We start from the raw sequence: 17,267 nt of genomic DNA, 5'->3' as shown, positions 1-17,267 counted from the left end.
CATATATATATATATACTTACCAGTATCAGGAAATACATTGGAATACACTTACCAGTGTAAACATTAGTAGCAAGACCATACATTTTGCCATTTTATACAAAAGCCACTGTTTTAATATCATCTTCTGCAATCCCTTTTGTCTGCAGAGAAAGACATACAGTATGCTGTATAGTATAACGTGGAATATTTCTTCCGTTCAGTTCACTCATATTAAAATATCAAGAGATGGAGAACTAGTTACAGTAGACTGAGTAATAGCATTCCCCCCTGACAGCAACTTTTGTCTGAATTGGTTTCCATAGATATTGTTGTTGGTTTGACAGTCCACTGATCTGACATACTCCCATAGCTTCACTAATAAGGAAGGAAAGAAACATTTATAAATAAACTCAGCAACAATAAAAAAAACATTTTTTTTTTTTTTTATAAACACATAACTGGATTAAATAAAAATTTTTTTTTTACATACAGCTGCTGAAAGTACCTGAATCTGCCTTGACATTAGTTTCCTGTAATTCTACATGCAAATTAAGAAACTGAGGGGCAGTCAGAATAAAGCCCCATACACACTACAGTATCAGATTTCCTGCTTATTGTTTCCTTCAGATTTACCAAAACCATATAATATGAGATCAAACCTCAGAAAATCTTATAGTGTGTATGGGGCTTAAGACTTATGCCCCATACACATGACCGGTCTTTCCAACAATAAAACCGTGGAATTTTGTTCGATGGGTGTTGGCTCAAACTTGTCTTGCATACACATGGTCACACAAATGTTGGCCAACAATTACGAACGTAGTGACGTACTAGATGTGTAGTTTTTCAGCTCTTTAGCGCCACCCTTTGGGCTCCTTCTGCTAATTTCGTGTTAGTAGAAGTTTGGTGAGTGTTGATTTGTGCTTTTCTTTTTGCGTTTTTTATTTAATGCTATTATTATTATTCTTGATATCACTTGACAAAAAAAAAGCATTTGAAAAATCGTTTGCAATAACTCCAGCAGTATCACCAGCAAATTATTATCCCATTAAAGAAGAAGAGAATGTGCGCTGCATTTGGAGTTTTCATCATTTGCCATGCCGCGACTGTTAATTCTCCATTACGAATGCTAGTTTACTAGACCGGCCCCTTCTGCGCATGTTACATAGTTAGTAAGGTTGAATAAAAACACCAGTCCATCCTGAGTGTCTACAATTGTCCCTATCCCTGTACATTGCACACTCACATCAGTCCCTACCCTCAGGGAGCCCACGATCCAAGGTCCCCATTTATATACTAGGGTCAATTTTGAACAGAAGCCAATTAACCTACCTACATGTCTTTGGAGTGTGGGAGGAAACTGGAGTACCCGGAGGAAACCCACGCAGGCATTGTCATGGTTGGGATTTGAACCAGCAACCCTTCTTACTGCTAGGCGAGAGTGCTAACCACTATACCACTGTGTGTTTGTACTTTGGACTTTTATCCGACGGACTTGTGTACACACGATCACATAATCCGACAACAATCATTTATTGGTGGAAAATGTGAGAACCTGCTAGCCAACATTTGTTGGCGGAAAATCCGATCGCGTGTACGCGGCATGACAGTCGTGTATAACGCAGCAAACATTATGAGGTTGATTTACTAAAGGCAAATAGACAGTGCACGTTGCAAATGCAGTTGAGCTAATTTTCCCCAGAGCTTAGTGAATGTAGTAAAGTTAATTTTATAAAAAAATAACCAGGTGCAAGGAAAAAAATGCATATTTGCTTGCACATGATTGGATGATAGAAGTCAGCAGAGCTTCACCTTATTCATTAAACGCTGGGGGAAATGAGTGTGGGTGCACAGTCTTTGCCTTTAGTAAATCAACCCCAATGTTTGCTGATTGAAGGAGAGAGCCAAATGATAGCCTCATCAATTTTCTGGTACTCCTTTGATGTTCCAATTACAAACTGGGTGAGACATAGACCATGGTGTATTACTCAAATGCAGTGTAGTCTCCAAGGAGGTACTGGATCTACCTGTGCTGTTTAGGCAGTCTTGTAATCCATGCTTGTATGCCAAACAAATAAATCTGCTAAAGGATTTGGGCTTTATGCATTCCATCTCTGTAGGTAGCTGTGTATATCAATGTATTTAGATAACATTTTTAACATATTCACAGATCCCTTGCATTCCTGCTAAATAGTGCAAGTTATAAAAGATCTACAAGTTTGCTGTTGAGCTAATCAAATGCATGCCACTTAACATTAAAGACAACTCCAGACAAACATCTGTTTTGTTTTTAAATTGGGAAGGACAGTATTGACTTTTATTAACAGTTTGTATAAAATAGCCAGAATTCTTCAATCTGTTAAAGTCTGTGATGGGAGAAACTGTCCGTAAGCAAACAGCAACTGAGTGCAGCTGTCAGAGTTGAGTGTCAGGGGCGTGGCTTACGCATGGCGCTGACTGGTCGTACTTGAAGAGAGCTCCGTTCAGCTATCGGCCTAAGCACTGACAGAGATGCCTGCAAAGACCCCGCGATCCCGCTCCTCGCTCGGTAAGCGTCAGAGTTGTGTGTCTGTCACACTCTAATGCCCCGTACACACAAGCGAATTTTCCGTTGGAAAAAACTTGGATGGTTTTTCCGATGGAATTCTGCTCAAGCTTGGTTTGCATACACACGGTCACACAAAAGTTCTTGGAACTTTCGACCATCAAGAACGTGGTGATGTACAACACTACGACGAGCCGAGAAAATGAAGTTCAATGCTTTCGAGCATGCGTCAAATTGTTTCCACGCATGCGTAAGAATTTTGCGTGTCGGAATTGCTACAGACGACTGGATTTTCCGATCGGAAATTTTTCCGGCCGAAAAATAGAGAACCTGCTCTCAATCTTTTGCTGGCAGGAATTCTGCCAGCAAAAGTCCGATGGAGCATACACATGGTCACATTTTACGACCAAAAGTTCTCATCAGTCTTTAGCTGGACGATTGCATGTACGAGGCATTACAGTTCCCAGCCATCATCATTCGCTCTACATGAATGGGAGAGGAGGGAGGCTGGATCTTCTCCATCTCCCATCCCTATGCCTGTGTGTGCCCACACTCCCAACGCCCGGCAAGCAGCCAGTGCTGTGCCTGTGAAAGGGGATCTTGGATGACAGTTGTGAGTGAATCAATATATAATTGTGGTTAGTGGCCACCAAAAACTTTGCTGACCAGTTATTAGTACTCACCTGGGTGTCAAAGGCAGTGTAATCAAATACAGATTACTGGGTGTTTATTGGCTAATTTTTTAACAGAAAGCTGCACATGTTCTGTTCTGTGCCTCCTGATAATGCCATCCATACTGCTCGATTTATATGGGGGCAAAAAGGGGTGATTTCCCTAGGCCCCCCTGCCAGAGGGGGCCCTAGACTTTTTGGAGGTTTTTGGAATCACTTTGAGATAAGTGTGAAGAGCTGGAACTGGATTCCAGAAAGTTCTGTGGCAATACAGACTAAAAATCAGCAGATGAACAAAGAAAGACAAGTTATGCCAACCCAACCTTAGTCTCAGAGGGAACAGTTTTTCCTCTCAGAGAAAAATTCAGATGTGAAAATTTCAATTACATTTAAGATCAGTTGTTTGTTGTTTTGTCGACTTATGTAGTCAACCTGATGCAGAGATAAAAACTGTGGTTAAGAAACTTATTGGTCAACGCATGGCAGATGGCTGGGCGGGTGCGTGACGTGAGGACGTAGCGTCCGCCTGAGGGGAGGGGCCTGCCAGCGCTAAGCGCACCGCGCGACGAGCGGGAAGGAGGACATGGCTTGGAGCGAGGAGGTGAGAGATCCCAGCCCAGCCAGATGCGAGCCCCCGGGGCGGTAGATCGGAAGCGGTGCAGCAACATCCCGCTGCCTTGTCCACAGCAGAGTACTTCTCCAAGCTTAACAGTAACGGGACGTTGACCCCCCCCTCTCCCCCACATCTCAGGAACCCGGAAACCAGCAGGATAGAGAGTTATAGCGGACACAAAGGAAGAAAAGGACGGTAACAGTATCAGGATAACAATGTTATTGTTGTGCAATATATATATATATATATATATGTGAAAGAGAACAGCGTGAAATGGGATCCGAGAGCACAATGTTGTAGCAAAATGTGGGGACGAACAAATATGCCGGCAAGGGGAGTTTCATACAGGCATGTTGATGAAGCCTTCTATGTTTTGCTTTTATTTGTTGCTGTATGCTACTGCTGAGAGTAGTGGACTTGTCTGTGAGCGAAATTCCCTGGAAGACCAGTCCACACACATGAGAGCACGGATACAGTGGAATTAGACATAAATTTTTTTTTCCCCACTCATTTTCTCCCCTTACCGCTCACCGGGCTGACCAGATAAGAGGATCTGATTTAAAGCTTCTTTCAGGAGAGGCTGCAGCAAGGGCGAATAAACCTCAATAGGGATTGTAGTTCCGCCATATATGCTCGTGACTGAATGTAATGTCAGCTATATTTAAGATCGGAACTCTGCAAGGCACCTCCCTGAGATGTTGGTAGGCTCGCTGGATAGATACATACTGTCTCCGCAAAGATAAATTGAACAGTGTATGGTAGACTACCTCAATCGCTTGCTGTATTGCATATACAAAACAGCACGGTGGAAAAGTTGCATGATTTGATTCAAGGGAACTATTCTCAGGTCTATTCGTATCTTTCCTAGGATATGGCAAACCTTCTCAATGGGACTGTATATCTCAGCGTTGTTTAGAGGAAAGTACCTAAGTGGATATATGTATTTCCCCCCGTATAGATATGGATGTCTCTGAGGCATACCTTGAATAGGGCATGGTGGCCAAGTCCTGTGGCCCGTTTTCTTTTTCTTCTTTTTTTTTTTTTTGTCGTCTGGTACACAAGACAGCACAGCGGTATAGCTCCACGATAACATATCAGGGTGCTATTTTCTGGTGTCCTACAGGTTTTCTACGCAGAGGGAGGTCAGCTTATCCCAAGGTTGCCCTACGTTTGAGCCGACTTAAGTAAAGTGCCTCCCCGACATCTGTACCCCTACTAGACAGATATGGTAGCACGGTGGGAAACCGCTAATACAAAAATTGTGGGGTGCAGTATCAAATCCGCTAAGAAAGGAAGTCAGCTCTGGGGGACCCCTGGCGGATTGCTAATAGGGCAAAGACATACAGTAGGAGGTCCGGTGGTTAGTCCCTAAGTCCCTAAGTAAAATTGGGAAGCGAAGGGATAGACAGGACTAACAGTCGTATAGAAGGTGAACTGCAGGAGGAAGCAGCTACGCCCAGGTCCTAGAATTAAAGGGAAAGAGTCACTGGGTGCCAGGTCCCATATAAGTTTGATAGAGATTGAAACATGAGTAAATCGGCGAATAAGGCGTCGAAAAGTGGGGCCTCACGAAATTTAAAAGATAAGGGCCTATATACGACGATCCAACAGTACATGACACAAGGAGCAAGCCCCAAAGAATTGGGAACTGATAAGAGACAACCATCTATACAAGAACACAAGAAGGGATCAGGCAAATACAAGGGAGGAGTAGCTCATCAAGCCAGAGAGGATACAATAACAAACAGCGACTGGGAGAGCAGTAAAATGGAAGAATCAAGGATAGAAGATCATCCCCCTTCAAAGGGAGAAATGGCGGAGATGCTCCTAAAATTAGAGAACGCAATTAAAACAGATATTAGGGGACTTCGAGAGGACCTGGGAGGATTATTGGAGAGAGTAGAAGCAACAGAAAACCGCATAGACCTTCAAGCCATGGAGCTAAGCAAAGTTAAAGATCAACTAAGAACAATACAACAAATACAAAGAAACATGCTATATAAATTGGAAGACCAGGAGAACCGAAGTAGAAGGCAAAACTTGAAGATTCGCTCGGTCCCGGAAACAAAAGGTGAAGATTTAAGATTAATATTGGACAGTATTCTCTCTCCTTGTTGGGCAAACGAGACAGGAGTCCCCCCAAGGATCGACAGAATTCACAGAATTGGTAAAGCAAGATTTGGGGTTACGGAAAGACCGAGAGATATAATAGTACGGTTTACATTTTTTGATGAGAAAGAAGCAATATGGAAAAAGCTAAGGGGAAAAACCCCACTATTATATGAAGGTAGAGAAATACAGATATTCCCAGATATTGCACCTGAGACGCTTGCAAGGAAAAGACTCTTGAAACCCTTGCTAGGAGAACTGCAAGTCCAGAATATTAAATATAGATGGGGTTTTCCCGCTTGTCTAATAGGGAACAAAGATGGCAAAACGGCGAAGCTGAGCTTTCCGGAAGACCTGGAAGAATTCTGCGAGAAATTGGGAGTATGCCCTCCTGCACTCCCGGGTTGGCAAGAAGAAACAATAGGATCAATGTAGTAGGGGGGGAAGATGATCTGGGGAAACGAAGGGGGGTGAAGGGGAAGGAAATAAGGAAAGATATGAAGTACAAAGGGATGTTGAATGGTATTCCTCTCGTCTAAAGGGAAGAGGCGGGAGAGGTGCAGGCAGAAAGAGCCCCAGGCCCTCTCAACAAATAGATTAGGAGATGGTAGGGGTATACACGACCATCAACCTAACAAGGGCCGAAAATAGGTCGCAGGGGACGGGGGGAGGGGGGAGTGGGGGGGGGGGGGGAAGGTGTAAGGTTTGGGAGGGAAAATATAGGGGAAAGAGGGGATAGGGGGGAAAAGAAGAAGTGGACCACCGAAGTAAATAAGATAGAAAGTACCCACGTAGGGCAGAGGAGCGATAGGGCAAATAGATGGTAAACAACAAAATAGACGGCATGAAATTCATGTCCTATAATGTTAAGGGCATGAATACCCCAACAAAAAGACACAAGATCTTAGCAGAGCTGAAGCGGTATGAGGCCGATGTCATATCTCTCCAGGAGACTCATATCTTTCTCGCGTCGAACATGAGACTATATTCCAATAACTACCCGGTCTGGTATTATAGTGATACAATATCGGCCAGAAGCAGAGGGGTAGCGATAGGGTTCTCTAAAAGAACAAGATTTCAGTTAAGTGAAAAAATGTGTGATGCAGAGGGAAGATATTTGTTTCTAAAGGGTACATTGGAAGAACTGGAATGTACTTTAGTAAATATATATCCCCCTAATAGCAATCCAATCAGCTTCTTAAATAAGATATTAAATAAACTTATGAATTTCAAAAAAGGATACCGTATATACTCGAGTATAAGCCGAGATTTTCAGCCTCTTTTTTGAGGCTGAAAGTGCCCCCCTCGGCTTATACTCGAGTCATCGCTGTCTGCCCGCTCGATCAGCGTGTCGAGCAGACAGACAGCGGCCATTCTATGATTCAAAAGCCGCGCCTCCGGCTCCGCCTTCGCCTGTGATAGGCGGAACACTGAATTTCCCAGCAGCCTGTGTTCCGCCTATCACGGGCATCGTCTCATCCTCGTACTACGGACGAGGATGATACGACGTCCGTGATAGGCGGAACACAGGCTGCTGGGAAATTCAGTGTTCCGCCTATCACAGGCGAAGGAGGAGGCGCGGCTTTTGAATTTTACAATGGCCGCCGACGAAGAGGGCACGGGACGGAGGCAAGGCAAGGCACGGCACGGGACGGGACGGGACGGGACGAAGGCAAGGCACGACACGGGACGGAGGCTCGGGACAAAGGCTCGGGACACAGGTAGGCTGGACACACACACACACACACACACACACACACACACACACACACACACACGGATGGAGACACACACACACGGATGGATGGATGGATGGAGACACACACACACACACAGGGATGGATGGATACACACACACACAGGGATGGATGGATGGATGGAGACACACACACACACACACACAGGGATGGATGGATACACACACACACAGGGATGGATGGATGGATGGAGACACACACACACAGGGATGGATGGATGGATGGATGGAGACACACACAGGGATGGATGGATGGATGGAGACACACACACACAGGGATGGATGGATGGATGGACACACACACACACAGGGATGGATGGACGGACACACAGGGATGGACGGACACACAGGGATGGACGGACACACAGGGATGGACGGACACACACACAGGGATGGACAGGCATGTCTCACCCTCGGCTTATACACGAGTCAATAAGTTTGCCAGTTTTTTTGGGGGTAAATTGGGGGCCTCGGCTTATATTCGGGTCGGCCTATACTCGAGTATATACGGTATGTAATTATGATGGGAGATATGAACTTCGGCCTCAATCCGGAAGTAGATAGCGCATCGGAGGTAAAGAAGGTGAGAAGCGCAGCACAAAAAAACATATTACAAAAGCTATATAATAATCAATTGGTAGATATATGGAGGGTAAAGAACCCGCAGGTCCGCGACTACTCTTTCTATTCAGCAGTTCATAGGATATATTCACGTATCGATTATATTTTCATAGACCATGGGTTGCTGGAACATGTAACAGATACGGGTATAGAAGTTATGACCCTCTCGGACCATGCCCCAGTAAAATTATGCTTGAATATCTCAAGGGTCGGGAGAAATCCCTCAATATGGCGGATGAACGAAGAGTTGTTGCTTGGGGAGGAGGATAGGACAAAAATTGCGAGTGAAATTGAACAATATTTTACATATAACGATACAGCGGAAATTAAAGGCCACACGCATATATAAGGGGAATATTGATATCTATGGGATCTAAAAAAAAAAAAATAAGAGCCGAAAAGATCAAAAAATTAATGAAAGAGATACATTGTTTGGAACAGGACCACAAAAAAGGACTGAAACAAAAAGACTTGGTGCATAAAAAGTTATTAACCGCAAGGGTTGAGTTGAAGGACCTTCTAGATCAAGAAACCAAGATGGCGTTTAAAGGGTTGGCCAAGGAACGGTATATATGGGGAGATAAATCAAGTAAGTTTCTAGCTAGAATGTTAAAAAAGAAAAAAGGGAAAAATTTTATTGGGAAAATTCAGAATAAAAATGGTAATATGATGTTCACTACCAAGGATATAGCGGAAACTTTCAGATTATATTTCGAGGGGATATTTACAGACAGAAATCAGGGAGTAAAAACCGGGGAAAAAGAGAAGAAGATCAGGGAATTCTTAGGGAAAATCACACTGCCTAAAATTAGCCCCATTGAGAGGGAGATGCTTGAAAGGCCAGTATCGGAAGAAGAAATAGTTAGAGCGCTTCTAAAATCAGCCCCAGGAAAATCCCCGGGACCAGACGGTTTCACAACATTTTATTACAAAACATTTAGAGAGGCCCTGGTTCCCAAACTTTGCAGTTATATGAACGGTCTAGGAGAAGAGTATAGAATGAGCAAAGAAGATTTAACGGCAACAATTACATTAATCCAGAAAGAGGGTAAAGATCCAGCACAGTGTACCAGCTATAGGCCGATATCGCTGTTAAATGCAGATACAAAACTATACGCTAAAGTATTAGCAGAGCGAATGAGGGATTTAATGACAACACTGGTCCACCCAGACCAGACAGGATTTATAGGAGGCTGGGAGGGAAAGGGCAACGGAATAAAGACACTTCTCCTGCTACAGAAGATGCGACAGGGTGGAACCCCCAGTCTGCTCTTGTCGCTGGACGCGCAGAAAGCCTTTGACAGAGTAGACTGGGGGTTCATGTTTAAGACGATGGAGGGGATGGGGTTAGGACCGAAGATGATACAGAGGGTGAGGGTGTTGTACGATCATCCAAAGACATGCATAAAAGTTAATGGGTATGAGTCAGCATCTTTTGAAATGGAGAGGGGTACAAGGCAGGGGTGTCCGTTATCAGAAATAGAGGGGGTAAAAGTGGAGAAAGTAGAATATAAATATTCCGCTTTTGCGGACGATATATTATTGTACTTAAATAACCCCAAGACATCCATGCCAAAATTACTAAATCTATTGGACCAGTACGGGGAGGTATCAAACTTCAAAATAAATAGGTCGAAATCGGAGATAATGAATATTAATATCAACAAGCGAGAGGCGCAAAGTATGCAACGGGAATGGAAATTCCCGTGGAGGAGTGAACTTAAATATCTAGGTATAAAGCTGTCAAAAACAGAGAAAAAAATGTACCGTAGCAACTACATCCCACTATTGGACGAGATACAGGCAGAATGCAAAAGGTGTAGTTATAGACCACTATCCTGGCTGGGGAGAATAAACTCATTAAAGATGATAATATTCCCCAAGATCTTATACAGGTTTTAGATGCTCCCAATACCATTGTCCAATGTTTATTTGTCAAAATTAAAAACGATCCTAATGAAATTTGTGTGGAAAAATAAAAAAGCTAGGGTGGCTTTCGCTACATTACGACAACCAAAGAATAGGGGTGGCGTAGCAATTCCAGACGTACAGACTTACTATGAAGCAGTTGTGCTGTCTAGAGTGAGTGAATGGAGTAAAAGGGACAACACAGAGAAAAGATGGGTTAGACTGGAACACGGAATATGCAGAGCACAACTGGAGAAGCAAATTTGGAATCCCCCACACGAGAGGAATGTATTTTTAGAAGGGAATAATATTTCACGAAACACTTTGCGGATATGGGATAAGATATATAGACAATTCAATGGGAAATACAATTCACCACTTATAGCATTAAAAAACAACAATTACTTTCTACCTGGGTGTCAGGAGATTGGAGGGAATTGGATTAAGGAGGAGGCACAATTAAAAGATGTAATGAAAAGGGAGGGAATAGCACCATATCACGAGTTGGCACAAAAAAAAGGGATGATGGCAATAGATGGATGGAGGTACGCGCAGCTCTCCAGTTTTATAAAAAAGCTGCCTCCACGGATTCGAACAGCGAAAGAATTAACTTCCTTGGAACAGCTATGTATGTCAAAGACGTCAAAGAAAACTGTTTCGAGATAGTATGGAATGCTGTTGGAGGGAGTAGAGCTGGGGGTACCTGCGTACATCAAAAAATGGGAGAGGGAACTGGGGACACAATTAGATAATGTAATATTAAGAAAAATATTTAAATTAGTTCACGGTTCGGCGGTTGACGCTAAAATGGCGGAAATGAGTTATAAATGTTTGACGAGATGGTACTATACGCCAGAAAAGAAAAGCAAATTTCAGGTGGATAGTGCTAGGGAATGTTGGCGGGGATGCAGGGAGTTGGGAACGATGACACATCTGTGGTGGGGCTGTCCAAAAATAAAACAGTACTGGAACCAAATCCTAGCATATATCAAAGAGATTACAAATAAGGTTGTGAGTGCTGATCCTTGGGTAGTGCTATTTCACGGGACAAGAATTGGGCTCAGACAATATAAGGAATCGGTGGTCCCTCATCTGTTGAACGCAGGAAAAAAATTAATACCGAAAAAATGGCAAGAGAAGGAGGCGCCGTCAATGTGGGAATGGGTGGATACGGTAGAAGAGACCTATAAGATGGAGTGTTTGAGAGGTAGTTTGGAAGAGAGGAGCAACACACTAATTAGGGAGAAGTGGAAGTGCTGGCAAGAATTTAGGAAGAAATGGCTCATCTCAGAGGGGTTGAGGAGATAAGGCCCCAAATGGGTACAAATAAGATACAAATAAGGTACAAATAAGGTTTAAACAAGGTACAAATAAGATATAAATAAAGTACAAATTGAAAAAGCAGGAAAAGGTGGTCCACAGATAGGCAGGAGGAGGGGGGGGGGTGAGGTAAGGGGGGGGGGGGGGTAAGATGGGAGTGTTAGACGGTGAGGTATGGTAAATAAGCAAAGTATTAAGCTTGGCAACAATATCAACAATAACAAAAAAAAAAAAAAAAAAACCTGCCACAATGATGTGACTGCATGGAAGGGGCGCTGAGCTGAAAGCTGAGGTGGGTCCCATGGCTATTAATTGATTTCACTGAGTGGTAAGGAAAAAAAAAAAAAAAAAAAAAGAAACTTATTGGTGCTTTACCTTGAGAATTCAAAAGAGTTTGTTGAGGAAATTGTCGTTTGCAGCCTTTGCCAAGCTCCGGTCATGTCACAACAGGCAGTTTTTTTACATGATGAAGGACTTGTTGATACCTTTCCAGGTGTTATTGTAGCTCTTAGATTATATTCGAGCATGATGGTCACTAGTTGTTCACGAGAAAGGTCATTGCAGAACTGCAGAACTGTATATAGACATTTATCAGGTGATTATGTATCATTACTGCTAGATAAAAGAGTCTTGCCAATCTTCTTATAGCCTAGGCCCCCTTTATGTAGAGCAACAATTATTTTTTTCAGATCCTCAGAGAATTCTTTGCCATGAGGTGCCATGTTGAACTTCCAGTGACCAGTATGAGAGAGTGAGAGCGATAACACCAAATTTAACACACCTGCTCCCCATTCACACCTGAGACCTTGTAACACTAACAAATCACACATTGGGGAGGGAAAATGGCTAATTGGGCCCAATTTGGACATTTTCACTTAGGTGTGTACTCACTTTTGTTGCCAGTGGTTTAGACATTAATGGCTGTATATTGATTTATTTTGAGGGGACAGCAAATTGATACGAGTTGTACACTCACTACTTTACATTGACGCAAAGGGGTTGATTTACTAAAGGTAAATCCACTCTGCACTGCAAGTGCACTTGGAAGTGCAGTTGCTGTAGATCTGAGGGGTAGATCTGAAATGAGGGGAAGCTCTGTTGATTTTATCATCCAATCATGTGCAAGCTAAAATGCTGTTTTTTATTTTCCTTGCATGTCCCCCTCAGATTCTACAGAGACTGCACTTGCAGTGCAATTGTAGTGCAAAGTTGATTTGCCTTTAGTAAATAACCCCCAACGTGTAATTTATTCAGTGTTGTCACATGAAAAGATGTAATAAAATATTTACAAAAATGTGAGGGGTGTACTCACTTTTGTGAGATACTGTATATTTTCCAGGTTGCAAGCAAATTCACAGATGTACACAGTGAACAATCCAAAACGCAGAAACCCACTAATCACTAGCATTTACCTTGATGGGAGGGCTAAAGAACCATTGTACTTCACAATTCCCATCTGTCTTTCACTTGAAGAGTGTCTCTCTTTTAAAACCAAATCCCCTCCATGCCTCATTCCTTCTAATATGTCCCTTGTTTAGGCCTGTTGTCTCTAAAGAAGAACCTAGAAAAAAAGTCTTCACACAAAAAGACAAAAATCAATAGTAAGACCCATTTCACACTGAGGCGCTTTTCAGGTGCTTTCACGCTAAAAAAAGTGCCTGAAAAGTGCACAAAAATACTATTTCCATTAAAATCAATGAATGCTTTCACACTGGGGCAGTGGGCTGGCAGGATGGTGAAAAAACGCCCCTCTCCATTGAAATTAATGGAAAGCTCTTCAAAAGCGCCTGAAAAGCTCTTCAAAAACGTTCAAATATTTTACTGGCAGTTCAGAAGCTCCTCAGTGTGAAAGGGGCCTTAGGTTATACAAGAACCATTCCACAAATATCTTATGCCGCGTACACACGAGCGGATTGTATGGCGTACTTAGTCCGTCGAAACACATTTCAGCGGACAATCCACTCGTGTGTGGGCTTCAGCTGACTTTTTCAGCGTGCAGTCCGGAGTACTAAGTATTTCGGTTTTTTCGAAATTCTGTCCGTCGTACTTTGGTTTCAGCGGACAATACGGTCGTCAGTATGCTAGTTCGACAGACTAAGAATGGCGCATGCCCAGAAAGGATTTACACGGCGGAAGGGTGCTTTGCTGTGTCTTGGACTTCCTATTTCTAGTCCTGTCGTACGTGCTGTACACGTCATCGCGCAAGCTTTCGATGGACTGTTTGTGTATCCGTGTGTGGTCAAGTCCGTTCAGTGGAAAGTACGACGGACTGTCCGTCGGATTGTATGACGGACTAAGTACGCCATACAATCCGCTCGTGTGTACGCGGCATTACAGTCTTAATTGAGAAGACAAAAAAATAAGATGCACTCACAGTCACAATTTTGTTCTAAATAATTGAAAGCGTAACTCCACTTTTGTTGAGAAAGAAACATTCCCCCCCCAGGTGATCTATTTGTATTACAGGGATTTTAACAAAGGTTGTTGCAAATTCCTACCTTTTGTTATTCTGAAGAAATCCATGTGTGTTTGTCTGTGTGCATGTGGAAAGTTAATCTAAGCCCTTGTACACACGGTCGGACATTCCGACAACAAAATCCGTCGGATTTTGTCCGAAACTGGTGTTGCATACACACGGTCGGACAAAGTTGTCGGAAAATCCGATAGTTCGTAACGTGATGACGTAATTTAGTTACGGCGGGACTACGTTCAGGCTAGTAGCCAATAGCTTTGGTCTAGGAATTTGATCTGAGCATGCGTGGCACTTTGTCCGATCGGAATTCTCTACAAACGATCGGACAAGGTCCGATCGGATCGTGTTGTTGGAAAATTTTATAACCCAGCTCTAAAACTTTGTTGGTCGGATATTCCGACGTAAACAGTCCGATGTAGCCCACACACGGTCAGATTATTCGACAACACGGTCCGATCGGACATTTTCCGGGCTAATGGGAGTGGTTTCATAATTATCAATCAGCTGTTGCACCTACAGGGCTCTAATGAGGAAAGCTGTTGTACCTGCATCCCTTTACTTGATTTTCTATTGGGAGTATCTCACCAAAAATTAAATTTTTGTTGCAGAGGATGCCTGAAATCTGACATATCTTAGGGCATACTTCTGGGAAAATCATTGAGCCAATCACACAAGCAGGAAATTATGCTTCTAGGGAAGGTTCTGTATACAATCTGCGTACAAAACACCTCCTGGTAGCCATATTACATTTTCAGAAAATTACATTGGTTGCAGTTCGAAAGGGAAAGGTTATTTTTAATAACATTCAATTAATATGACTTGTGTCGCAATTGTATATTATTTTTTTCCTTATTTGCCTTTTTTTTTCCCCACGAAAGTGGAGTTATCCTTTAAAGCTCTGACTGGCTGCAGATGCACTCGCTCTACGTTCTATAGAGTTAGATAATAACATGAGAGGATTGCAGAAAATCCCATAAACCCTCTTGGTCAAGTCATGGACATCAGGATTAGAGCTGAGAAGAGCAGTATGGTACAGTAGAATGTTTTTTTTATGTAGCCGAATGACAATTTTTTACATGTATTATTTAAAGTGTTGTACTATCTTATTCCCAGTATACAGTATGAACATAAAAAAAAAGGTTGTTTTTTTTTTGCTTAGAGGGATTAGTAATACTGTATGTAGTCATAATGCCTAGGCCTTACAAAGTATTGGGAAGACTTGGAATATGAGCTCACAAATGACATGCACAGAACCTATACTGGTAAGTGAAGCAAACAATCCTAAGATCAGAAAGGCATTTAAAAAACATGCGTACACATAACAAAAAGGTTGTAATTGAGGAACAGAACAGCAAAAAAATGTTTTACATTAATTGTGATTGCCCTGTTAACTTGTTGTTTTTAAAATGAAATTAAATGTTTCATTATACTGTTTGCATATACATTTATATATTATTTATATACATTATATATTCTGCTTATACTGTTGGATACGTGTTGCTCTATCCAATATGCTAAATGTGCTCACCTATTTTTCTCTTCTTCCTAGAACATTTATCTCTATATTCTCATATGTCTTTTAATATTCTATGCTGTATTTTACATGGCTTCCACTGTGTGTGCAGGATTTTTGAGGTAACAGCTATTATATCTTTTTACAGTAAAATATATTGTATTTATATATATTGTATTTATATTGACATCTGAAACCTGGAAGAATTAACTTTTGAAAAAAACAAGTGTTTCTGTTTTCTCGCTCCTTTTACCCGACAGTAGGGATGAGCTTCGTGTTCGACTCGAACATCGGCTGTTCGTCCGTTCGGCGAAGTCCGAACATTTTGGTCCGTTCGCGCCAAATTCGTGTGGCGCTCACGGCCCACAATGCACTGCGATGGCGCAGTGAATTGCTGGCTCATGATTGGCCAAGCATGCACTGTGACCCCGCATGCTTGGCCAATCGCAACGCCAGCAGCGAGGAGAGCCATGATTGGCCACAGGCAGGATGCCTGTGGCCAATCATAGCTCAGGCTGTGTAGTGCACGCCCCACACTATATAAGACCGCCAGCGCGGCGGCCTTGTGTAGTGTGTTGGCGTTTGAAGCAGTGGGTGTTCTGTGTACCTACAACACAGTACACACCAATCGTTTTCGGACGATTTTCGATCTTGCTGTTGTGTAGTGGTTGTTGTCTGTGTGCCCTGACCGCAGTATACACCGATATATTCACCTCACCTATATAGCTAGTGATCTATCTTTTATAATAGAGCTTGCAGTCAGTAGTGTTAGGAGCTTGTGCGTGCTGTCTGCGTGCTCTGTACCCAGTACATACCGCTATATCCACCTACATAGCTGTTCTCTATTTGAGCCCACTTTCCATCTGCAGGAGTTATTGGAAGTTGTGTGTGCCTCCAGCACAGCACAGTATACATCTGTATATACCCCTTTATCTCTGGTGTTCTATAATAAAGGCATCTGCAGGAGTTAGTGGGTGTTCTGTGTACCTTCAACACAGTACACACCAATCGTTCTCGGACGAATTTCGATCTTGCTGTTGTGTAGTGGTTGTTGTCTGCGTGCCCTGACCGCAGTATACACCGCTATATTCACCTCACCTATATAGCTAGTGTGCCTCCAGCACAGCACAGTATACATCTGTATATAACCCTTTATCTCTGGTGTTCTATAATAAAGGCATCTGCAGGAGTTAGTGGGTGTTGTGTGCCTCTAGCACAATATACACTATCCAACTGCTTTTTTACCCAACTCCCTTCAGGCCATTACCATGTCTGGAAGGCCAGCAAGGAGAGGCAGACAGGCGCGAGCCGATAAAAGAGGGCAAGCAGGCTCTGTGTCTAGAGACAATAGTGCTGGTCGTGGACGCGGTGCATTGTCATCAGCACGTGGCCATGGGACACGCTTGTCCTTCTTTCGGCAGATGGACATGTTGAGCCGCAACATGCCAACGACTTGGTAGAGTGGATGACCAAGCCCTCTTCATCCTCCTCATCCTCTCTCACCCAGTCTCAGGGTACTAGCAAAGCAGCTGCCAACGCATCGTCTTCCCTCCTCTCAATGTCATCATCAGTGACTCCTTCCCTAGACCCACCACGTCCTCCTGAGGAGTCTCCTGAACTCTTTGAGCACAGTGTTGGGTACATGCTCCAGGAGGATGCCCAGTGTTTTGTGGGCTCTGATGATGACACTCGGCTAGAGGAAGGCAGTAGCGTGAGCGCAGAGAGAGGGGATGCTCAGGAAGGACAGCAATCTGGCAG

The 17,267-nt window shown here is 43.1% G+C and overlaps 2 protein-coding genes across 2 annotated transcripts in view; one reads left to right on the top strand and one right to left on the bottom strand.

Moving 5' to 3' along the window:
- Positions 1-351, bottom strand: part of LOC143982769 (uncharacterized) — a 28,577-nt gene extending 28,226 nt beyond the window's left edge. The window contains exon 1 of the mRNA XM_077481766.1: positions 54-351. Coding sequence (XP_077337892.1) covers positions 54-122 — 69 coding nt within the window. The 5' untranslated portion in view covers positions 123-351. The remainder of the gene's footprint in view (positions 1-53) is intronic.
- Positions 352-15,129: 14,778 nt separating this feature from the next.
- The window catches only part of LOC143984363 (putative transmembrane protein 244), a 57,246-nt gene continuing 55,108 nt past the window's right edge, over positions 15,130-17,267 (top strand). Inside the window, exon 1 of the mRNA XM_077484592.1 lies at positions 15,130-15,631. Coding sequence (XP_077340718.1) covers positions 15,600-15,631 — 32 coding nt within the window. The 5' untranslated portion in view covers positions 15,130-15,599. The remainder of the gene's footprint in view (positions 15,632-17,267) is intronic.

Source organism: Lithobates pipiens, unplaced genomic scaffold (genome assembly GCF_037356315.1).
Source record: "Lithobates pipiens isolate NorthernLeopardFrog02 unplaced genomic scaffold, aLitPip1_a1.2 Scaffold_16, whole genome shotgun sequence".
Classification (NCBI taxonomy): Eukaryota; Metazoa; Chordata; class Amphibia; order Anura; family Ranidae; genus Lithobates; species Lithobates pipiens.
Note: the sequence above shows the minus strand (reverse complement) of the source record. Positions and strands in the feature narration are given on the sequence as shown.